Source organism: Ochotona princeps, chromosome 30 (genome assembly GCF_030435755.1).
Source record: "Ochotona princeps isolate mOchPri1 chromosome 30, mOchPri1.hap1, whole genome shotgun sequence".
NCBI lineage: Eukaryota > Metazoa > Chordata > Mammalia > Lagomorpha > Ochotonidae > Ochotona > Ochotona princeps.
This window is the reverse complement of record NC_080861.1, coordinates 6,108,355-6,131,973: the sequence shown is the minus strand read 5'-3', so window position 1 is coordinate 6,131,973 and position 23,619 is coordinate 6,108,355. Positions and strand designations below refer to the sequence as shown.

At 51.2% G+C, this 23,619-nt stretch overlaps 2 protein-coding genes across 2 annotated transcripts in view; one reads left to right on the top strand and one right to left on the bottom strand.

The window, feature by feature from the left end:
• Positions 1–288: 288 nt before the first annotated feature.
• BTD (biotinidase) lies at positions 289–23,615 on the bottom strand. The gene is made up of 4 exons (XM_004588383.2): positions 23,482–23,615; positions 6,986–7,256; positions 2,638–2,787; positions 289–1,499 (listed from the first exon to the last, which is right to left on the bottom strand). Exons 1-4 carry the CDS (start codon positions 23,529–23,531, stop codon positions 327–329), a joined length of 1,644 nt encoding a protein of 547 aa, XP_004588440.2. The 5' UTR covers positions 23,532–23,615; the 3' UTR covers positions 289–326.
• The window catches only part of HACL1 (2-hydroxyacyl-CoA lyase 1), a 31,814-nt gene continuing 31,681 nt past the window's right edge, over positions 23,487–23,619 (top strand). Inside the window, exon 1 of the mRNA XM_058657248.1 lies at positions 23,487–23,619. Coding sequence (XP_058513231.1) covers positions 23,530–23,619 — 90 coding nt within the window. The 5' untranslated portion in view covers positions 23,487–23,529.

Genomic DNA, 23,619 nt, shown 5'->3' with positions numbered 1-23,619 from the left:
CTCTCTCTTGCTGTAACTCTGCCTTTCAAATAACTAAATATTAAAAAAAAACCAAAACACTATTTTATGGATATATAAAACAAACTGATATTTATTTTTGTTTTAGTTCAAAACCAATGTGAACAGAAGATGCCAGAAACTGTCTCTGTGTTTGAAGTTTAAGAGGCAAAGGGAAGCTGCCTCTCTCACTTCTCCCACGTTCCTAGGGTGGGGTCTGCGGCCCCAGGAGCTGGCCCTGACCTTGGGGCACAGAGGCAGTCCTGGTGCCTCAGGCAAGGCTGTGGGCACAGAGGCCCGTGTCACCCCGAAGAGCACATGGCCTGGCCCTAGTCCCTCTCATACACGCGCCCATAGAGAGCTGCCGTGACCAGGCCGGAAGACAGCTCTCTCTTCCTCAGGAAATAGTGGTCACTCTCCCAGCCCAGCTGGTCAGGAGTCTCTAAAACCATCCCCGAAGTCAGAAGCAAAGGGAAGATGTAAGGAGTGCTGAAGTTCCCCCACAGCTGTAGGTCGAAAACGCCCGTGGCCTCTGTGACCTCCTGGCCACAGGTGTCGGAGCTCAGACCCCCGCACTTGACCAGGGCACAGACCTGGAGGTAGTATGTGCCATGCACCGTGTGCAGGCCCTCGAAGACCCCCAGCGCGTACAGCTCCTGGGACAGGCTGGGCCTCTTGTAAAGCAGATGACAGCACAAGCCACTGGAGCACACTTGGAGGTAGCCCGCCTTCTCGTGGACAGGGACCAGAGTGAACGTGTCGTACATCATCTCAGCGTGGAACGTGGGGGCTGTGGGCAGGCTGTGCGTGGGCGCCTCCTCACAAGGGACTCCTCCGCTGTCCCTCTCGCAGGATGGGTCACCTGCCAAGACTTCTAGAAATGGATGGTGGGAGGGGTCCACTTTGTCAACCGCATTCTCTGGGCTGACGAGACTCAGTGGATCTCTGGGTACCTGAGCGACTAGGAGGCGGCCCTCAGGGTCCTCCATATCATGGTACCAGAAGGACTTCTGAGGAGTGTGAATACCACTTCCTGTCATGCCCAGAGAGGGATGGTGGATGTTGGCGGCCAGCACGTTGATGCCAAAGGCAATGGCAAAAGCTCTCTGGATCTGGATGGCTGCCAGGAGTGGGAGCTGGTTCATCCAGGCGGTGGGGTACACCACGTGCTTCACCCGAGTGTCTCGGATGAGCTTCACGGCGGGGTCGAAGAACAGGATGTCGAAGCAGGTGAAGACGCCAACGCTGCCGGCGAACGGGGTCTCAAAGGTGGTGAGGTCCGCGGTAGGCGGGGTATCGAAAGCTGCCTCAAAGTAGAGGTTGTGTTTGCGGTAGCGGCCGACCAGGGTTCCGTTGCTGCTGAACACGACATCGGTGTTAAACTGGTATCTCCTGTCCTCGGGGCACCCGGGGTCGCTGCCAAGGCAGGGCTGTTTGGTCCCAAGATTGGCCACCAAAAACATCTCCCCCTTGATGGCCATACAACTCAGGCGCTGAAGGACCTGGGAGAAAAACAGGTTTACGTAAGTGATTTTCACAAAAGTTCCTGTATTGTGTCTACAATATATAAAGAACTGTCACAGATCAATGAAGAGCAGCAAAGGCTGCTGGGTAGGGGAGGCAGAGAAGGCCAGCAAGCAACTGGACAGCTGCTCAGGCTAATAAGGAAATGGAACATTAAAACAATGAGACATCATGTCACCCTGCTGAGACTGGCACAAATTTTAAAACTTACTGCATCTTGCAAGGGCTAAATTTGAAGAGAACAGGCATTTACACACTGTTCCTACTGCAATTAAAATCGAAGGCAAAAGTCAGCATTTAACATTCATGCACCTACTTCAAAAAATTTCCTCTCTAGAAATTTCGTCCTCTGGAAAGTTTGCAAAAATCTCACATCTGAGAATAGTCATTGGAAAACTGTTTGCCACTGTACGAGTTAGAAAAGAATAAGCATGTAACATGCCACAAGCAGCGTATCAATAAATATGAAATGTACAGGAGACAGGTGGCCGCACACCGAGGTGCCAGCGACAGATTCTCTTGGAAAGGAAATCACACGAGGGTGGCCTGTGGGGAGGAGGGGCTTTGGCTTTTGTTACTTTTTAAAAAAGATTATTTTTATTAGAAAAGTAAATTTACAGAGAGAAAAAGAAAAGATTTTCCTTCCTCTGGTTCATTGCCCAAGTGGTCGCAACAGCTGGAGCTGAGCCAATCAGAAGTCAGGAACCAGGAGCCTCTTCCAGGTCTCCCACATAGGTGCAGGGTCCCAAGGCTTTGGGCCGTCCTTGACTGCTTTCCCAGGCCACGAGCAGGGAGCTGGATGGGAAGTGGAGCAGCTGGGACACAAACCGTTGCCCATACGGGATCCTGGCATGTGCAAAGTGAGGATTTAGCCACTAGGCCATTGCACCAGGGGAGGCTTTTGTTTCTTTTACTTGGCCAGTTTGTTCAACCAAGTCAGACTCCTGTACAATACAGAGAAAGAACCAGGACCCTCCTGACAGCCAACATTCTTAAACGGAATGTGTGGGTGCAGTCTGAGGTTTCACTTTTCAGATCCTAGGAGATGTACCCAGTCTAGTCCTCCCCTGGGGCCCAGCATGTTGAGAGGGAAGGACATCTGGGGTCCCCACACACCTCCGTATCGTTGAAACGGTGGGGCTCCAGGCACGGGTTCCAGCTGAGCAAAGGGGGGTGTGGCAGGAAGTCAAGAAACGGGTAGATGGACAGCCTTGTGAAGTTGAATCCATGCAGGCCATCTTCTGGAAACACTAGGATCTGGGCGCCCTGCAAACCAACACACCGGTCATGTCTCTCACTGGGCAGAAGAGGCACGACACCAGCGCTGTTCTCAACCCGCAGGAAGGAAGTCCTGGCCCGGAGCTGGGGCTACAAACATGGTGGCTGGATGGGCTTCCAGCAGGGATTGGAGTTCTGGGGTGGTGCCTGACTCCAAAGCGCACAGTTGGGAGGAGACTAGGGTGCTGGGTGGTGCCACGGGGGACCACTGGGCCCATTAGCAGATGCGGTATCTTCAGCCCCCATGCCTCTCAACTCATTGCGGGATTTCTGAACAAACTCCAAGGGGCCTGCCCCTAAAGTTTGGTTCAGTAGCTGGGTGTGTGTGTATGTGTGGTTGTGGGTCACCTGGGGACTGTACAGTAGCAGCCAGATGTGTCGATGCCAACATAGAAACATGGAGTCACTGGGAACATTCACTGCCCAACTGGGAGCTAGGAAGAAACCCGTGGGACTCTGTGCCCTCTCCCACACCTGGGGACACCCTGGGCTCCCTGGCTGTGATGGCACAGCCCTCCAAGGAAACGCCTACAGGGCAGCCACCAGCACTGGGCACCGCAGTCCTGTCCTTCTGTGGCTCTGCACCTAGTCAGCGCTAAGTACCAAGCACCATAGGAAGGTAGAGCAGGCAAGCAGGGCAGGCACGAGTCCCAAGCAGCAGGAGAGGCGCCTCACTTCTATCCTGCATTCACAACCTGTTCTCCCACGGCAGCAAAGCTGGACCTGGACCAGGCCGCGTCCAGGAGCCTGGAGCCCCTCCAGATCCCCCACAGAGGTGGCCAGGGTCACGTACTCGATTCTCCTTCCGCGGCTTTCCAAGGTGCTTCAGTAACAGCTGGGTCAGAAGTGGAATGGCTGGGACTCAAACTGGCACTCACGGGATGCCAGTCACAGGCTGTGGCTTACCGTGCTGTGCCACAGTGCCAGCCCCTCGCATCTCTTTCAAAGCAGCTTCCCATCTTGCTGGTTTCCTGACTGATGAGTTAAACAAGTGGTGCTCATTCTGGATTTGTGACGAGTCATATTTTCAACTTTCTATTTTACTTGGATATGTATTTTCCTCCATTAGAAACAAAACTTGGAGAGCATAGAATGAAGTCTGATGGAGATGAACACTTCCCTAGGTTCATGGTGTACATGAACAGGGAAGACAAATTGCGTAGTCTGAGCATGTGCCGGCCAGGAATGGGGGCGGGAACCCACCCTGAGGTTGGGGCAGAATGGAAGGCGTGGGCCAAACCGGTCACCTTGGAAGGACCTGGACGGGATCAACAGCCCTTGAAGGACGAGGATTCCCAACGCCGGGGGCATCTGGCCCACTCCTCTTTAAACCAGACCCGTTTCAGCCAGCTTGCTCAGAACACTGCCCAAGAGCAAGGCTGGCATGAAACACGGACACACACCTGCCCTCTGAAAGCTGCTTTCCCTGGGGAATCGGGAAGGTTAAAGGGGGAACCGCCAAGCCTGTGGAACTGTATCACAGAAAATTAAAATACATTTTTTTAATTAAATAAAAAAGAAAAGCAGCTATTCTTCCTGCCGGCGAGCTGAGCTATCTGCAAACACCAGGCATGGTTGCAGTGACAGCTTCGCTGTGCAGCCACACACAAAGGGGAAGCCACTGCCTGCGGCCAGTGCAGGGCCTTGGGGGCAGGCTCTTAAGCCACAAAGGCAGCTACCACCTGTAACTGTTGCCGTGGCATGTGCCCAGCGTCTCAGCAGGGCCTGGGGATCAGATAAGGTGTCAGGTGTGTGAGGTGCGGGGGCCTCGTGGGCAAGGGCCTGTGCCAGGGGAACATGCTGCCCTTGGGGGATGGCAGCTCCACTGTCACCAGGAGCCCCGAGGGCACGGCTGGGATATTTTTACACTGACTTCAGCACCGAGACAAGTCAGGTGTGTATCAGATAAACGCGAGAATGACGTTAAGGTAATGGATATAAGGGCTTCCTAAATAGCCATGCACAAGAAGTCTTGCTCTCTGGTTGAAAGCTTTGTGAAGTCCAGGCATGGGGAAGGACATGGGGCTAGCGACAGTCACTGCCTCATGAACCTGCAGTGCGACAGGGCTGCCAAAGGCGCCTCGGGGACCACGTTAGGAGGGTGGTGGGGCCCCGAGGCCACAGGCCCGCCCACAGTGAGCAATGTGGAGAAGACCTGGGCAGTGTTCCCTGGGTGGCAGGGGCAGGAATCCGACAGTGCTAGGGAACTGCGGAGGAGCCGGGAGTCACAGCAGGGGAAAGGCCACGGGCTGCCACACCATCCTCACAGGGAGAGGAGATGCCATGCCCGGGAGTGGCGTGGTCCCTCTAGCTCTGAGGACAGAACTACAGGGGCAGCTCCCAAGAGGCTCACTGCTGCTCACTGAGAGGACGAGCCTTCCAGACACTCCCCACCACCAGAATGAGTGCACCTGCCAGGACACACAGAGCTCTGGGCCAATGACGGTGTCCCAGGGGAAGCCGGGCGTCAGGATGAGACAGAAGGGAGAAGTGTCAACCTGTCAGAAGAAACAGGGCCACATCTTCAAGCTCTCGTTCAACGCCACTTCTGGGGACACAGGCTAGGATTTTACAATATAGGTGGCACAGCACTCAAGGTGCCTACTCGGCACACTAGCATCACCCACTAGAGGGCCTGGGTTCAACTCCCGCCTCTGGCCTGGGCTGCAGCTTCCTGCTAATGTGCGCCCTGGGAGAAGGCAAGGGATGGCTCAGGAACTGTCTGGCATCCACATGGGAGATTGGGACTGAATTCCTGGCTTCTGGATGTAGCCTAGCTTGTCCCCAGCCACCCTGGCCATTTGGGGAACAAACTAGCAGTTAGGAGCTTTGTTCTTGGCTCTCAAATACATAGATGTGAATAAAAATTAATGTTTAAAAATTATTTATTTGAAAGGCAGAGTTACAGAGAGACAGAGAGATCTTCCACCTGCTTGTTCACTCTCCAAATGGGCACAACAGCTGGAGCTGGACCAATCTGAAACCGGGGGCCAAGAGCTTCTTCCGGGTCTCCCACATGGGTGCAGGTGCCAAGCACCTGGACCATCTGCGCTGCTTTCCCAGGTGCACCAGCAGGGAGGTGCATCAGAGGTAGAGTGGCTGAGTCTCTGCACTGCGGGCAGCACTGTACTCGCTATGCCACATCGCCAGCCTGATTACTTTCTTTCAGTGGCAATAGCTGAGGGTGACTGCAACAACCCAGGCCATCCTTGACAACCTGCTCAGGGACAGGTGCTGTGGGGACCTCCTAGCCTGACTGGTCCTGCCCTTTGAATTTGCAGACAGCAAGGAGAGGCTTGCTCCCATCCATCCGGCTTACTTCAGATTCGGGCAGCACAGGCACCTGGGCTGGGTCACGTGCCCCCAGGAGAACATCCCATATTTGCCCTGGGCTGTGGCTTTCCCAGTAGGTCTTCTAAGGCAGCATCTGGCACTACCATTTTCCTTCTCTGTCCTAGGAGGTGCCTTTCCTTGGTCCCACCCTTCCGCACGAGGGGGAAAGGCTGGCCGACAGGAAGAGATCACAAAGGCTGGCAGGGGCACTCCCTTTGTCCGGCAGGGAGGGGTGGGAGATGGGTTGGCAGGGCTGAGCTGTCAGACTGCACTCAGGCCAGACAACGAGCCCCGGGATCACCAGGAGCCGGCCACCAGTGGCAGCCTTGTAGGTGCTTACTTGCTCAGCTCTGTCTCCAGGAGCAGGAGAGCTCACGGGGCCCAGTGGTCTCTGCTCCCTGGGATTCTAAGCAGAGCCTAAACATCTTCCCAATGCCCAGACCTCATCCTCCACTGGCTCCCATCCCATCCACCCTCTCCAGGGCCTGGGAACCCCTACTCATTCACTTCTAGCTGGGGACGCCCCTGCACTACCACGCTGGGATCAGGGATCCAGGGCGCAGCTTCCCTAACCTCATGCACACTGGATTGTAGGTTCTAAAGCCCAGAGTTGGGGAGGGGCCGAGATGCTTGGTCCCTAACAAGCTCCTTGGGGCTGCTGGCCCATACACCGCTCTGGGAGTGGTCAGGCACGAGCTATCCAACTGATTCCGGCTCACGAGCTGGACTGATTTCCCAGAGGGAGGCTGCGGGAGCCTGAAGTGACCCAACAACCCCTGCTCAAGGGTTAAATGAGAGCTTGGCGCGTTGTGCCGGGAGACAAGCTTGGCTTATGACCTAGAGTGTCTCTTGCCTTGTGGGCCGCGGCCGCCACTTGCTGCTCGTACATGTCCAGGTTCCTGTTGATCAGCTCCAAGGCCTGCTGGCGACTGACGAGCGCCAGAGGGTCTGGGCTCAAGAAGGGCCGGTGCTCGAACACGGCGGCTGTGTAGTACCCGGCCTCGCAGCCTGCAGCCGCGCACTGTTCCCCAGCGTGGACTTCCCGGGCAGCCACGCAGCAGCGGAGGAGGAGGAGGAGGAGGGTGAGCTGACGGCTGGCTCCAGACATCTTGCAGACCGCTGTTCTGGAATGTAACGGGGCGAGGGGAAGACAGCTGAATACAGAAACCGGCCAAGAATGTAACTTTTGCAGCTGTGATATATTCGCTCCAGCAATTAAGCTCACCCAGCTCAAAGAGTTTGCTTCGTGTGCCTAATAAAAGAATACGCGTTTCTCTCCAAACACGTAGCAAGCCAGGTCTAAAATGGCTCGCTGTGTCAACAGGCTGCTTTTAGAATATTTCCAAGACACACTCGCGTTTGCTGGGGACTTGTTTTCCTCCAGTGCTCAGGAAGATGGCAGTGCGTCACAGCTTGCTTTTTGAGCTGCACTCTCAAGTTTGAGGCAGCAATAATGATTCCAGTCATGTGACATAAGTCTGTGATCACACTCAGTCCAGCACAGGTCACCTGCCCATCCATTCCTGCTACAGCTGTCATAAACCCAGCGATACAGCTCAGCTCTCCTGGCTGCAGGGCCTGATGGGTGATCTCCGCGCATTCCCTTGGCTCCGTGCGAAGCGTTCCCTTCATTCAGCACCAGCGCTCTATTTGGTGCTGCGTAGCCGCTGACTTCCCCTGATGTGCCAACACTGGGCTGTGTCCCCCAATCACAGCGCAGCCCGCCCCGCCCCGCCCGACTCCTCACTTATCTGGCCTTTCTTGGGCTTCGCCTCTGTGGTGCCAAACCTCTGGCATGACAGCATATCCTTGGAAATAAAATCCTTTTTTATGGATGTATTTTTTATTTCAAGGGCAGATTTATAGAGAGGAGAGCCAGAGAGAGAAAGATCTTCCATCCATTGGTTTACTCCCCAAATGGCCACAATGCCCAGAGCTGAACAGAGCCAAAACGGGAGCCAGCAGCTTCTTCCGGGTCTCCCACATGGGTGCGGGGTGCCAAGGCTGTGGGCCGCCCTCTGCTGCTCTCCCAGGCCGTAAGAAAGGCTGTGGGCCGCCCTCTGCTGCTCTCCCAGGCCGTAAGAAAGGCATTGGATCAGAGCAGTTGGGACTAGAACTGGAGCCCATATGGGATGCCTGTGCTGCTGGCTGAAGATTAGCCTGTTGAGCTACCACACTGTTCTCTCTCTCTCTTAATGATAAAATGCATTTTCCGGAAAATAAACCAGAAATTTCCAGAAATGTCACAGTTTTCAGCCCTTGCCACGGTTGTTTAGAAGTCAATGGTGCTTCTGTTCCCATCTCCCTCTCTGCGATCCCTCCCCCATCCCAACATGAGCCATGTCTGTTTCCAGCAGCTGAGTGCTGTGCAGTGAAAAAACTCCAACCCCGTCTGGGAAATCAGCCTGATTTTCCAGCTGCAGCCCCCACCCACACCGCAGTGCTCAGCTGCGCCCAAGCTGGGCCACCTGCCCTGCGGAATCATGCAGGGGGTGCCCCAAATGCTTCAGGGGCGGGGAGGGGGATTTGTATGCTGGAGAAGGGGCCACTGCCCTGGCCACACACGCTCTGAGCGCAGCTCCCCGTCTGCAGAGCTCTCCTGCCAGTTTGGTCAGAAATCCCAGCCTGCAGGGGCTCTCAGCTGCAGAAGGATGCTGGTTGGAATCCTTGCCAAATTAAGCGTGGAGACTGAGCTGTGAGCTCTCACCCCCAGCCCGAGCCGGCCCCATCTCAAACTGTTACTTCTCTCTGCAGGGAACCCATGTGCCACCCAGTCCCCTGCCAGATCTGTGGACAGTGCTTTTAGGATGAGAACGAGGGGCCTTTGAGTGAGCAGTCATGACACACACAGAAGTATAATGTAGACCGGATCAGCTTTCTTAGCTGTATGTCGCCTCTAGGGACCTGCTAGCCAGAGAGCTACGCTAGATGTCTCAAAAACCAAGCCCATCTCGGCTCTGGTTGGAGAATGGACATGATGGGGGCCCGGTGAGGCTGGGGGAGCCTTTCGGCTTCCAGGTCATCCTGACAGTGTAAGGCAGCCACAGCCCCATTAGGCGTGTGGAGCCTGAGGCTTCGGCCGGCGGTGGGTGCACAGCGGGCCCTGGTGGAGCCAGCTGCTAGGGCCATATCCCCTTTCCTTAACCGAGAGCCATGCACCAAGTGCACCACCGTTCTGGAAGTTCTGTCCAAGGAAACCTGCAGGTCAGCAAAGCACAGGAACTGCTGAGCCATTTCTTTCTATTTTGAGAAGATACAATTGATATTATTTCCACAAGGAGCCTGGCAGGAGACTGGGGAGTGGCAAGCATGTTTGTGTGTGAACAAAGCCAGGACTGTGAGACAGAAGCTTGGTAGACTGAGCCAGGTGGTCGGGCTGCAGGGAGCCCGGCAGGGGGCAGAAGAGGCAGGAGTACTTTGGCCTGCCCAAACCACAGTGCACACGTCTCCATCAGACGTGCAAATGCTGGTTTTTCCTCTTGATCTGGCACCACACAAAGCAAGCTCGGGAAGGTGAGGTACCTGGAAGGGCTCAGCTGACCACAGAGGGGACACTGAATCTTTAAGTGGCAGCGCTGGAGGGGCCCAGGCATCCCCCAGACCAGACACTAGGCAGTGGTTTCCTGGTCCGGCTCATGACAGGATGTACCATGTGGGCAGGGTGGGGGCGGATGTCTGGGGGCGTAGGGATCCCTGGGAACATGGGTCCTGGAAGCCCTGGGGGAATCTTGGGAATCCAAGAGTTGACTCATCTTGAGAGCTGGCCCAGGGCTGACCCTTTGAGGACATGGTGACTGGAGGTGTGTGGGCCTGGGCTGACAGATGGGAGGAGGCACCTGGAAGCACAAGGAGGTGGTGGAGGGCTTGTCTAAAGGCATTTTCTGCAGGCCGTGTGATTCGTGAGGTGCCCTGGATGCTGCTAGGAGCAGGTGTAGAGCCGGGAGCTGTTCCAGGCCCTGGGGCAGGAGGTTTGGGCTGCAGGGCGTCCTCTCCCCTCAGAACCCACACTCCGGATGGAGGAGCCATCAGCCAGCATCAAACACACAGCAAGCGGGAGACGTGGCAGAGAAATGGGCGCAGCAAAGCAGCATGGAGGAAGGGGAGAGTTGGCAAGACAGGAATCAGAGCAAGAACTACGGGGTCGCCGGGGCTTCCTCAGTCCCCCTGCCTTCGCTCCGTCCCCACCCTCTGGGCTCACTGGAGCAGCCACGAATCTGGTGGGGGTGGGGGGCCGGGCTAGTGGCCAGTGGCTCCCCAGGTCCTGCAGTGAAGCAGCCATCAGGGAGGCGTGGGGCGGCCGGAGGGGATCGGCAGGTGGTGTTCCAGACAGCCGGTGGAAGCTGTGCCTCGGGCTCCCCACGGAGGATCCCCAACCCCCCGCCCGAGCTCTGCGGTTACCCTGAAACCCACTTGGTGGAGGAGGTGGCCACCAGGCAATCTTCCTTCCTCCTACTTGCTAAACCATTTCTCTTCCTCATTAGCCCTGCTTCTGTTCTTTTTTTTTTTTCTTTTTTTTTTCTTAAAAAACTACAGTGCCTTCAGCAATAAAGTGGAGGGGCATTATGAAGGCGTTCTTAGTGAGGTGATTTCACAGGCTGGTATGTGCACTTATATAGCCACCTACTGACCTTTCCCAGGAACAGAGCCTGTCACAGAGTAACAGGCCCGTGGTTGAGAATGGAGACAAGCAAAGCAAGGAACTGGGGCACCTGCTGAGCACCCAGAAACCACCTACAGTCTAGGGTAAAGTTCTACAAAGTCCAAAAGCCAGTTTCATCAATTGTATGGTTTCTCCTCTACATCCTTTTACACAGGGAGTAATAACGTCCATCTCCACCGAGTTGATATACTCGCATTTAAGGAGATCATAAAAGAGAACTTTTATTTCTTTCTCAGAAAGTCCTCTACTTGCCCCACGCCCTTTCTCCAGTCCTTCCATGTGAGTGTGCGGCTCAGGAGCTTGGCCACGACGGCCCCAGAACAAGCTCCGGAAAAGGTATCCTTTGGGCACACCCTCCCACCACCTGCAAGACACAACTCAGGTGGGACGCTTTGCAATTTAAATCACAGAAGCATCTCCTGAAATTCCCAGGCGTTTCATGTGAAAAGACTGGTTTTTGCTTTGTTTCGTTCTGTTTTTGTTTGTTTGTTTGCCTTTGCATACTTTGGGCACAGAGAGGCTTGACCACAAGGGAGTCTGCAGGCTCCCTACTGCCACCTTGTGGATACAGAATACCACGAACCCAAGGGCAGGATTTGATCAGGATCTCAATGGCAGCAAAAGGATGGTTTCTTTCTTCCTTTCCTGTCCAATGATTTGTCTGTTTCACAGCAGGGAAAAAAAAAAAAAAAAAAAAAAAAAAAACAGGAAGAATTTGACTTTCCACCATTTTTCATGAAAACTGTTTTTTTCTTCCCTGTACTATAACAGTTACACCTGCTGCATTTCCAAGTTCTGAATTTGGTGCAGTACTTTATCCTACCATTGCACCCCACAAAGGATGTGGTGGGAGTAGCAAGTGTCGCTGCCCATGCCCACTGTACACGTGGCACTCTGCGAGGGCATGGCCGCCTGGGGCGAAGGCTCCCTCAGTGCCCACCGGCTGGCAGGCTGCAGAGAAATTCCATGCAGCGACTGATGCACATGACGTCTCTAAGTGCGCAGAAGGAGGCTGCAACATCATTTTATCAAGTCCCTCTGCTCTTGGCAGTCGTCAGGAGCGAGTCACGGATGCCCAGGGGGAGGACAGCCCCACCGCCCATCCAGCTCCCTGCTTGTGGCCTGGGAAAGCAGTCGAGGACGGCCCGAACAAAGCTTTGGGATGCTGCACCTGCATGGGAGGACTGGAAGAGCTCCTGGCTCCTGGCTTCGGATTGGCACAGCTCCAGCCATGTGGTCACTTGGGGAGTAAATCATCGGATGGAAGATATTTCTCTCTGTCTCTCCTCCTCTCTCTATATATATAACTTTGCAATAAAAATAAATAAATCTTAAAAATATTTAAAATAAACAAATAAATAAATAAATCTTTTTTTAAAATCCCACCTTTTTTGCCAGTATACTCAAAATAATGTTGGGGGGAAGATTGATTAAATAAGTGATCTTGAGGTGGCTGAATAATAATAACCTTAAGCCAAACACAAAAATAGAATCAAAATCAGGAGTTACACTCCGAATGTCAGCAAAGTTAGTATAAATTAGAATGAGGTATTAGAAATTTGATGAATCAACTTTTTAAAAAATTGAAGCAGTTAAAATAACAGCAGACACAGATTGACAAAAACTATATGCACAACATAAACATCAAGTCAACACAGACTATAAATAAGAACAGCTTCAAACAAGCAGACCAAACATAAACAAAAACTTTGAGATACTTTATGTACAAAAAGAAACATGAAAGCTGGTCCTATTAAAAATATAAAATTTGTGAAAACATCACGGTAAACTAGTAACAATACAACGAATGTTACTTGTACAAACAAGTCACAGTCCGTGAGGCTTGACCTTGTTCCAACCTTTGAGTTTGTTACAGTTCTTAAACAGTTAAGAGATGATTTTATGCACTAATTCCCATGTTTAAGGTTATATCTCCCTTTTGGTGACTGACTAAGGAAATATACATTTTGCCTTTCAGTTAGATAATCCCTTGTGTTCTGTATATTGTCTTTGTTAAATTCTCATGATTTAAAAGAACTGTGTTTAAGGGTATTTTCTGGTATGTACTTACTTTAAAATGTTTGGGTGATCATTTATAAGTGATAAAAAAAATTTTTTTTTGATGTGTTGTTTGAATCAGTCTGACTAAATGAATGGATATTATAATGAGGAATCTTTGATCAGATACTTTAAGAACTCTTGGCATATTTAATAGGTTTAACTCTTTTGGTTCTGGAATTTTTAAATAGGCCCCTAGTAGTCTCAAAGTCAGAAGAATGTGTTTCAAAGGTTGCATCTTTCGGTTAGTGAAATTAATTATAGAACAAATAATTGATTAGATCTGTAAAAAAAAAAAAATGGTGGGGGAGGAGGCAATTGCAGAAAAGACATTGGGAAACCTTGCCAGTGGGGAGCCAGGATGGCTAAGTCTAAAAAGTACAAGAGTTTGTAAAATTCTACAGGTGGTATCACAACGCTAAACATAGATATTTTATTTTCTAGGATTCCAGCAAGCCTATTGTATTCATTAAAGCTAAAGTTTAATTGTAAACTATAGGTATGGTTTATTCAGATTAGTAAGAGCAAAATATAACTCTAAACAATTAGTAACTTTAACACACTTAACAGAATTCTCAAGTAGCTGTTACAAAAGCTGTTTTGTTTTATGTGTGTTATCTGATATGCATGTACATGTTTATGAATGAAAATTGCTAAGCTAAATCCTTTTTAAAAATTATGTATAGATGCATAATTAGGCTCTTAGAGAGTCATGTCTGTTACTGTTTTCTTAGGACCTACAAGATCTGTTCAGCTCAATAGTTCTACACGATTTTAAATGGACTTACTGCTAGCATACAGTTTCAAGATTGGCCATGGGAGCCCAAATCCTCATAAGCTAGATGGAAAATATATGGGTATATGTATGCAAGTGTTTAATGATAACTCAGATGTCAGAGAATGCTAAAATGCTCTAACATGGGAAACAGCTCTTACAGCAGACTCATAGACTGTCAATTTTAAGAAGCATTCAGTGGCCTCAGAATCAACCCAAAAGGCATTCTTATCTGACAGGAGAGCCAGCAAGAGAGCAAGCATATCAGGTGTGGAAAGCCAGGACACTGCTACTAATAGTGTCCCTCCGTGAAGGAGCTTAGTGGTCCACGCCCCAGTGCAAAGAAGCAACCACCGAGGATGGTTGTGCTCTTCTCTCAATGGAGGAGAGAACTTCCACTTTGTGTGTTGCCAGGTCTGATGGGGTTGTTGTTGATTCAAGAGGCTTCCACAGCCTAAACATTGCGTGTCTGGAGCCTCAGGTGATAACTGACGTCACATATAAGAGTGCTAATTTGTTAAATCCACTAGAGTCACTGTGTACACTGACTTCCCATGCAGGACCATATATTTAGAGTTATAGTAAAAGTAATAGTACATCTTGCTGTATTTTAGTATAAAGATTTATCATCTCAGTTTTGGTTAGGTCTGAATATTTAACTCTTTTGCTCTAAGAAGTCAGTTTGCATTTACCTGTCCTGTGATGGGCTTATATCTTGATGCTGTATGCTAATCCTTACATTGTTACTGTGCCTTCTGATTGATCTAGGTTAGCAATTTTATGCAGCTCAAAAAAAAGTTTCATGTGTTCCATTGAGCTCATTGAATATGTTCCAAAATTTGAGATTTAAAGGAGTTAACTTAGACAGAGGTAAATCTAGTCCATAGTCTTAAATTAAAGTTTACTCTGACAAAGATTGAAACCTAACAATTCTTTTACATCTAAGTTCTGAAGCTCAAGTATTCAAACTGCTAACCGAACTCACAACCTGCTAGGCTGGGAAAGTTAACTATGTTATGTCTTGTTATTTAGACTTCAAGAAAGAGAAACCTTTCAAGTGCCAGAATGTACATCGAACACCTAATGACTTCTGCCTTCTATCAGGAACCACTAGATGGATCCCCTACAGCTGCTGTTACCCAACGGCGCCCCCCCCTCAGCAGGAAGTAGTTAAGAACAGATGACGGCGTCCCTTTTCCCTAAAAGCAGCTGGGGTCCATTTCTGTGTTTGGAAATGTAGGAGCTAGATGGAATAATGGGAAGTTAGGGTCTCCGGTTCCTGGTAAAACTGTCTTGTGTACATGTAACAATGTTAGTGTTATAAGATTCTTGAATGTTAGTATTTTCAACAATACTTGTACATTGTTAAGTATGTCTTTTTGAATCTCACCAGCCAGCTGCTCCCCAATATACCATCATATATGTGTCACCCCAGTAAAAGTCCACAATATTTCGGCCAGAGTGATAGAAATCAATCAATACCTCCGGGGACAATGGTCTAGCACCTTCCTAAATTTCACCAGTTAGCCACCAGTATAATTAAAGTAAATGAGACCCGAGTTCCACTCATGTCAGGAGAAGTTATTCTAAATGGCATTAAACTGGCAGCTTGCATGTTCAAGGAATGGAGCAGGATTATGGCCTTAGAAACCTCGATGGTTGCTGCACTAGTAGTTGCCATGCTCTTCCTGTACTGCATGCGCAAACAGCAGGCCTGGGAGCAAGTTGTCATTGGACAAGCCATGATGGCACTGGTTGTGGAAAATCCTAGCACTCAAGTTTGGCTGAGCATGATGTGTTAATAGGTGATCAGAGACAGATAAGATCTGATGGGACTCTCCAAGTGATAACCCCCCACATCATGCCATGCGGCTCCAGTCTTCAAAGAGGCTTGTCTAATATAATGGGGCACAGCCTTTGCCGGATAAGTGTTTAGCCAATGACAGGCACCTTTCTGATACCCCGCCAACCTAAGACAGGGAGCCCTGGATGACTGGCAGGGCTACCCAGAGACAGGTAAGAGCTGAGGGTCCCTCAGAATGAACCTAAGACAGGCAGCGCTTACCTTGCTTCACGAACCTTTCTCTTTTTGCCACTTTCATTGATATACAGAAAAAAGGGGGAGATGTCAGGAGCCGTGCACTATAGCCACACTGAAGCCATTTTGAATATAGACCTATGGGACAGTGGAAACCCCCGGTTGGCTAGATGCTTGGGAAAGAAGTTATGAAACTAATTACACGCTTAGCTTCAATTGTTCCTAGCAACTGTTTCAGAATGTGATTGATGCTGTACTTACCGACATCTTGTTACTGATTACCTACGCTATTGTCGATATGTTGGTTACTATTGTTGATATGGTGGCTGCTCAAGAACAATCGGTCTTGAGACCATGGCTTGCATCCCAGCTTCTCTTTCCCTGAGCCTTAGTTACTCAAGAATATAAAAACCCTCAGTTGAAATCAATAAACTGACAGCTTGATCAGACCTACTGTCTTGCTGTCCATTCTTTGTGTCTCTTGTCCCTTCATTCTCTCCTAGGTGGCTGCGACCCCGTTGACTGTCCTGCTGGACAGGACAGCCCTGCCAGGTAGGCCCCCAGCTCTTATTTTAGTGCACACCCAAGAATGGTGATCAGTGGTGGTCGATGCTAACTAGTCCAGCTCACATCTCCCACACGAATGGGTATATCGGTCTGACCCAGAAAGGTCCTCCAGCTTCCCTCCTCCACACTGCTTGGCCTCAGCGCCCTTGCTCGTCTGGCAAGTACATTGGCTTGTCAGCAGAAGTCCCCCAGAAGTCATTCCTCACCTGCCTGTAACATAATCCTCGGTGGTACCCCTCCCATACATCCTATAGCCCCTTCCATGATCCATCTACACCCCCTGTGCCTGTGAACACATGTGTTCTCTAATCAGGGCTTCTGGCGACGTGGTGTGCTGGCCTGGAGCCCTGGCTGCCTACCCAAGACCCCAGATCCAGTCCTCAGCACACATGCTGGCCTGGCACCCGACCCCTCTTCCCAGCTGGGACTTCAACATGTTAGCAAGTTCCCAAGCCCGGTCTACCAGCACAACACGCCAGCATGCCAGCCTGGGGCCCTATCAACACCTCACCCACCTATCTTGGATCCCAACACATGTAACAGTTTCCAGGCCCACTCTGCTCTACTCTGTCAGACCCCAGCATGAGTCCCCAGGCCTCCGGAAGCTGCCTAGGCATGCTAGCAGTGGGGTAGAAGTAAGGTGCCTCGAATTCTCTAACTCTTAAGGGAGAAAACAACTCCATTACTATCTAATGTGTTCCAGCATACAGTCTGTATAGTATACAGTGATTCTTACATAGTGATGGAACTCCATTAGCAACAGCAAGGGCGAGAGCTGGGCAGGCTCCTCCTCTCCCTCTGCCTCATGTGCTTGGCCTGGAGCGAACAGAGTGCTCTGAGACTACAAAATCACTTCTGCAAAGGGCGTTCTGTACCAAGCTCTACTGAGGGTGCCCAACAACTTCATCAGGTTTTTCTCCCAAGAGCCCTGTGTGGTAGCCTCCATTCAGATCACCTTTGCCCACATGAGGCCACATGACATACTCTTAGCTCCAAAGAAGGCTTGATGATTATTATCTCAAAAACAATTGGGAGTCTGCCAGGTAAAATACAGTACCAGTTACACTGGAATTTCAGATAAACATATGTTGGAACATACTAAGTTATCGCTGCTCTTGGCGCGGAGCAGCCAGCTGACTGGCAGCTGAGCCCAGACACAGCGAGCTGAGCTGAGCCCAGTCTCATGGGGGGCGGAGCCAACCAAAGCTGGCCATTTCAAGCACCTAAGCCTTGGGGTGGTTTGTTACACAGGAAACCTGCTTGATACAGACATTATATAGAGGAAAATTAACTATTGCAATATATACCACCCAATTTCAGGTAGATTAGATACAAACATGAAAAGTAAAACTTCTATTTTTTTTTTTTTTTTTATTTGAAAGGCAGACAGGCAAACAGTGAGAGAGAGAGAGAGTTGTCCCATGCAGTATTTAACACCCTCAGTGTCTGCAATGGCCAGGAGCAGGCTGTGGCTCGGGCAGGAGCTGGGAACTGCATCTGGGTCTCCTGTGTGGGTGGCAGAGACCCTACTGACTCTCATGGTGTGTCAGCAAGAAATTACAACCAGACAGCAGAGATAGGACTCGAACCTAGGCACTTCAATAGGGGTGTGGATGTTTCAAGCAGTATCTTAATCACTCTGTCAAGTACCCATCCCCAGACATTGAACTTTTTGATGCAGAAAACAATTCATAAGCTTAAGTTAGGTTGTTAAACAACATACCAAAAATGCAAAGCACAAAGGAACAGAATTGTCACATGTAAGTATGATTGAAAAAAAAAAAAGACTTTGTATCTCCAAAGTAATTATGAGCAATGTTAAAAGACAAAGGATTAGCAGCCAGCACCATGAAATGGTGGGTTAAGCTTCCGCCTGTGGCATACAGCCAGGTAAGACACCACTTGTGGTGTACTGTGGGCCAGTTCAAGTCTCACCTGTTCTGCTTCTGATACCCTGCCAGCACACCTGGGCAAGCAGCCGGTGACAGCCCAGGTCAGCCCAGGTGCTTGGGCCCTGGCCACCCGTGGGAGAGACCCACACGGAGTTCCTGAAGCCTAGCTTCAGCCCTGTGGCTTCTGCAGCCACTTGGGGAGATGGGAAGTGAGCCAATGAGTGGAGGATCTGTCACCTGGCCTTTCAAATAAACACATTAAAAAAAAAAGCTCATGTGTTAAAACCTTCTGCAGTGTGGCAGAGTTAGGAGGCGGGACCTGCAGGGAGAGGTGCGGGTCAGGGAGATGGAATCTTTGGCAATGCAGCAACGCCTTTTCTTGCAGGAATGGGGCAGCTGTGCAGGAGTTGGACACCTGTCCTTTTCTCTCTTCCATGTTGCCTGTCCTTGAACCATGAGCTCCCCCTCCACCATGAGGCCCCTGCTAGAAGCCGAGCAGACACCAGTGGCATGCTGACTTCATGCCTCTGGAACCCTGAGCCTTATAAATTGCTCAGTCTCAGGCATTCGGTTATAATAACAAAACAAATCGATTAGGACAAAGTCCTCAAGAATGTATAAGGTGAGACTGAGAAATACCAGTTCAACATTGTGCCTACTCTGTCACCATGGGTTTCACCCCAGTGCGACCCTACATCCTCTGAATTACGGAGATTCTGCCCCAGGGATGACTGTTTTCCGTTTCTGGGGTTTGTTTTTTGTTGTTGCCATTGTTGTTGTTGACACAGAGGACAGATTAAACGCCAAAGAAAACAGCAGGTTCCCATTGGAAAGCCTAAACAAGGGGCTGCAACAAATGTCCTCCAGGGGGGACACAGAGGGAGCTTCCGGTGCTCCTACCACAGTGTTTCTTACAGCAAGGGGTGGGCACACAGGTCTTCACTCCTGCCCAAGTGTCTGAGAGAGGTCCGAAGTGTTCAGTGCGTAACAGTGTATCACAGCCGTGCTCCAAAGAGCTGAGGATCCTAAGGAAGAACGATGTTGGCTCACACTCAGAGCTCCTGCCCTGGACCGCACTGTGGGGCTCACACTCAGAGCTCCTGCCCTGGACCGCACTGTGGGGTTCACACTCAGAGCTCCTGCCCTGGACCGCACTGTGGGGTTCACACTCAGAGCTCCTGCCCTGGACCGCACTGTGGGGCTCACACTCAGAGCTCCTGCCCTGGACCGCACTGTGGGGTTCACACTCAGAGCTCCTGCCCTGGACCGCACTGTGGGGTTCACACTCAGAGCTCCTGCCCTGGACCGCACTGTGGGGTTCACACTCAGAGCTCCTGCCCTGGACCGCACTGTGGGGTTCACACTCAGAGCTCCTGCCCTGGACCGCACTGTGGGGTTCACACTCAGAGCTCCTGCCCTGGACCGCACTGTGGGGCTCACACTCAGAGCTCCTGCCCTGGACCGCACTGTGGGGGTTCACACTCAGAGCTCCTGCCCTGGACCGCACTGTGGGGGCTCACACTCAGAGCTTCTGCCCTGGACCGCACTGTGGGGGTTCACACTCAGAGCTTCTGCCCTGCACCGCACTGTGGGGTTCACACTCAGAGCTTCTGCCCTGCACCGCACTGTGGGGGTTCACACTCAGAGCTTCTGCCCTGCACCGCACTGTGGGGGCTCACCTAGAGAACAGGATCAAAGCAAGGCAAAGCAAAAAGGTACAACTTAACAGGCTCAAGCCATGAAGAATACCAGTGGCAACACAGAAGAAACAAACAACAATAGGAGGTATTGTTCAGCACCAGCACAGTGTCATGTCGGGGGGGGGGGGGGGGGGAACCCCCTAAGAGGGTCCATCACAGTCAGAAACATTCAACTTTGGTTTCCAAGTCAGTTGAGACAAATCTGTTATGTCCTCATTTTACAACTGGGTTGTCACCATTTCATGATGCATTTTACACAGAATAAAACCTCCCTGACTGCTAATGTCAAATGCTAATTTGCTTGGGGGAAAAACAAAAATGCCAAAACTTAGCAGAGGGCAGGCAAAGTAAAACAGCAAAGTGCTGTTCCCTGCACTCCCCCTCCCATCAGGTTCTCTGCTCCTGGGCCAGGTCTGCCTGGCATTAAAATTCAGAACAAAGGCTAATGTTTTCAAACCCAGGGCAGGAATCCAGCCTCCTCTCTAAGCCACAAGCTCCCTAGGAAAGGCCCTAGGTGCCCAGCAGCTGGGTGCAGGCAGCAGGAGTTGGAACCATCAGCCTATTGTCAATCAAGTGACTGTGCAGGGGTTTTGCTGTAAGCCAACCTCTGAGCATTGGCACTTGCAGCCCACACATTTATTGAGAACCAAAACAAAATCAATCCAACCTATTTTACTTCAGCAACCCTTTTTATTACCTTATTTTGTGTACTCCTTTGTCGATGCTTTCTTCCAAAAGCACATTTTCTGCTGTGTGGTTGTCAGCATTGTCAATTAAAAAAAGCAGTCCAGAAAGCCAGCAAGATCTGTTATCTGCTAATTCACTCGCAGCAGCTGCCATGGGCAGCACTGGGCCAGGCCAGTGATCAGGGGCTTCCCTCGGGTCTCTCACTTGGGTGTGGGGGGTCAAAGCACTTGGGCCATCTTGTGCTTTCCCAGGCCATTAGCAGGGAGCTGGACTGGAAAAGGAGCAGTCGGCATTCGAACCACTGCCTTTATTGGGATGCTGCCATGACAGGTGGCTCCCTTTCCTGCTTTGCTACAACACTGGCCCTTTTGTTTTGAAGATTTGCAGCTTCAGTTCTTTCATTTTAACCAACAGGACCTTTGCCCATCCTTTATCACAAATAATCTTAATTTAGTTTTCCTTTGATAACCAAACATTCCAACTTCCAAGATAACATGCTTGTGTGAATATCAGACTCTAATGTTATACTTTAACATGATCACAAGGATCTCAGTATCCTTAGCCTACAAACTTGAAATGTATTACAATTTCAGGCTAAAGGTTACTGGCTGGAACAGCATCCTGGGGTAGCGATGAAGCCACCTCCAAGGGCACCAGTTCATGCTCCTGACGTTGCACTTCCAATCCAGCTCCCTGCCAACAGCCTAGGCAAAGCAACACAGGACAGCTAAAGTCCTTGGGTCCCTGCTGCCCATGTGGAAGCCCTGGAAGCTCTGGCTCCTGGCTCCAGCCTGGCTTTGCAATCCTCTGGGGAGTGAACAGGCAGATGGAAGATCTGTCTCTCCTCTGTGTCATTCTGACTTTCAAATAAATACATTTTTTTTTAGGTTATTTGCTGAAATGTGGCAGTCTTTAGTGGAGTCTATTTTCTTTTCATCCAAAAGGAAGAAGGTCAGATAGACAGCTCCTTTGCGCGGCCTCAAAACCAAAAGCCCAAAGCATGGATATGTGTAGACTCTTCCATGACCGGTTCTCTTGGAGGTATGGTATCAATATTTTTAGCCTTTTCTTTAAAAATACAAAAGTTAGTTTTATTCCTCCCTGGAGGAATAAAGGGGTAAACAAACAAAAGCAAAGAAAATGATAACAAAATTCTGTGACCTACTGCCAAGGAAAATAATAAAGAATGCAGTTAAGGCTTCTAAAGTCTGTGCAAAGGGCATTGGACCCTAGCTCTTCACCCTGCGAGCACGGGGGGCTGCGGAGGCTTGACAGCATCAGTGAACCATGCAGCGCACAGCCCTGAACCAGGACCCGGAGGTGCAAAGGTGAGAGTGAATCTAAGGCTTGCTGACTCCTCTTCGCTATGGGACGGGAAGCAGCTGCTTGGAATTCTGGGGCTTGCTCCATCATCGCCAGCACCTGAGGAGGTCTGTCAGTGCGTCTTCCAGGTGAGAAGTACACACGAGGTCCTGTGAACCCACTATCACTTGCCTTTGCTGCCAGTGTCAAGCCAGCCTTGAACCTGAGTCCAATTACCCAACAGGATCACTGTGGAAATAGTTGAGCAACCACATATTCAATCATTAACGGATTCCTGCAGTGGGAGTACGGGGCCAAAGGCTTTGAACTTCGGGCTCTTAGGCAAAAATCAGACAGCTGCTTGAACTTGTCCTGGACAGAGCTGCAGCAGGTCTGGGAAAAGGAAGAGCAGTGATGTTTAAAAAAAAAAAAAAACCTTTCCAAGTGATTCTCTCGCAGTGACAGGAGAGGCTGGCACAGAGGTGGTGATCCACACCCTTACCCTACCATGATGGGGCCAGAGCCCACGTTTCGCAGGGGCACGAGCCATTGTGCCAGCACCTGCTCAGAGCACACACTTTGCCTTTTGCTGCAATGCCAATTTGACTTGGCACGTGGGCAGTTTCAAGATGTCTCCTTTTATTTGAGGTGATGGTTAGTTACAGTAGGTCCAAAACTTCCTGTCCAAAAACTGCCATGACTTTAGAGACCCAAGCATTTAGCGACGTAGTATTCTCCCCGCCCCGCACCATGTTGTTTCCACCGAGACGCGGATGCAGCCTAGAGCAGCATGGCAGAGCCTGTAGTTAAGTTTCGGAGTTTCAAACAACGAAGCTCCCCCCAGCCATCTCCCACCCCACGGAGGCAGCCACTCCTCTCTCCTCTGCTTGGAACGGGAACCACACGCAAGCCCCGTCCTGCTTTGCCAAACCTCTGCGCTTAGAAAGGTTTTCACTTCCCACGCAGCTCATTCGATTGGCTACCCATGCCCTCACCCCCCGCTCGTCTCTCTTCTTCTGACCTAAACAATACCCTAAATCCGGACACAGAAATAAAAAAATGCCAGCAATCCAGCTATGGCTAATTGAGGGGAGCTTCGGAAAATGAGTGACTAGGCTGTAGGTAAAAGTGGGACACGTGGTGGGTCTGGGAGCTGCAGTGGAGGCGTGAACACAAGGGTGTGAGGAGACGACGGGATCCTCCAAGGGCGCAGCTAGCCCGGAAGCTGCGCCGTCGTGCACGACCCCGGCCCTCGGGCCCAAACCCCCGACGAGCCCCCGTGAAAACAGCGCGACGCCAGAAAAGACCCAGCGCGGCGTACCCAGCGCCCAGCGCGTCTCCCAGCAGCCTCCGCGCAACCCCAGGCGTGTGGACGCGCGCGCCCCTCAGCGCCCCACCGTGCGCATGCGCCAGCCGCCCTCTGCGGCCCTTTCAAGGGCCGGGAACATGGCGGCCTTCCCCCAAGTTTCGGCTTCTCACCTGCTCGGCGTGGGCCGCAGCCTTCTGCAGGTCCCGCCTCCCTCGGCCGAGCGGGGCGCCGGGCCTCACCTCACGCGAGGGCGGCGCTGCCCCCTGCTCCGCCCCGTCCCTCCCTCGGGCTCTTTAGGCGCGGTCGGCCGCCGTGCAGCCCCGTCGGAGGCGCCGAGTTCGCAGGGCCCTGAGCGGCGTACCTGGGGTCTGCGGAGTGCGTGAGCCGGGTCAGCACTGGCAGGAGGAACATGCCGGAGAGCGACTTGCAGCGGCGCGGCGAGGAAGGAGAGAAGCAGGTGTCCGGAGCTGGCGTGATCGCCCAGGCCCTGAAAGAGCAG

Coding starts and splice junctions, on each gene's coding strand:
- BTD (XM_004588383.2), bottom strand. CDS start 23,531: ATGTTCCTCCTGCCAGTGCTGACCCGGCTCACGCACTCCGCAGACCCC. Junction 7,257..23,481: donor ACGCACTCCGCAGACCCCAG/GTACGCCGCTCA, acceptor GTTACATTCCAG/AACAGCGGTCTGCAAGATGT. Junction 2,788..6,985: donor TGGCGGCCGCGGCCCACAAG/GCAAGAGACACT, acceptor GTTGGTTTGCAG/GGCGCCCAGATCCTAGTGTT.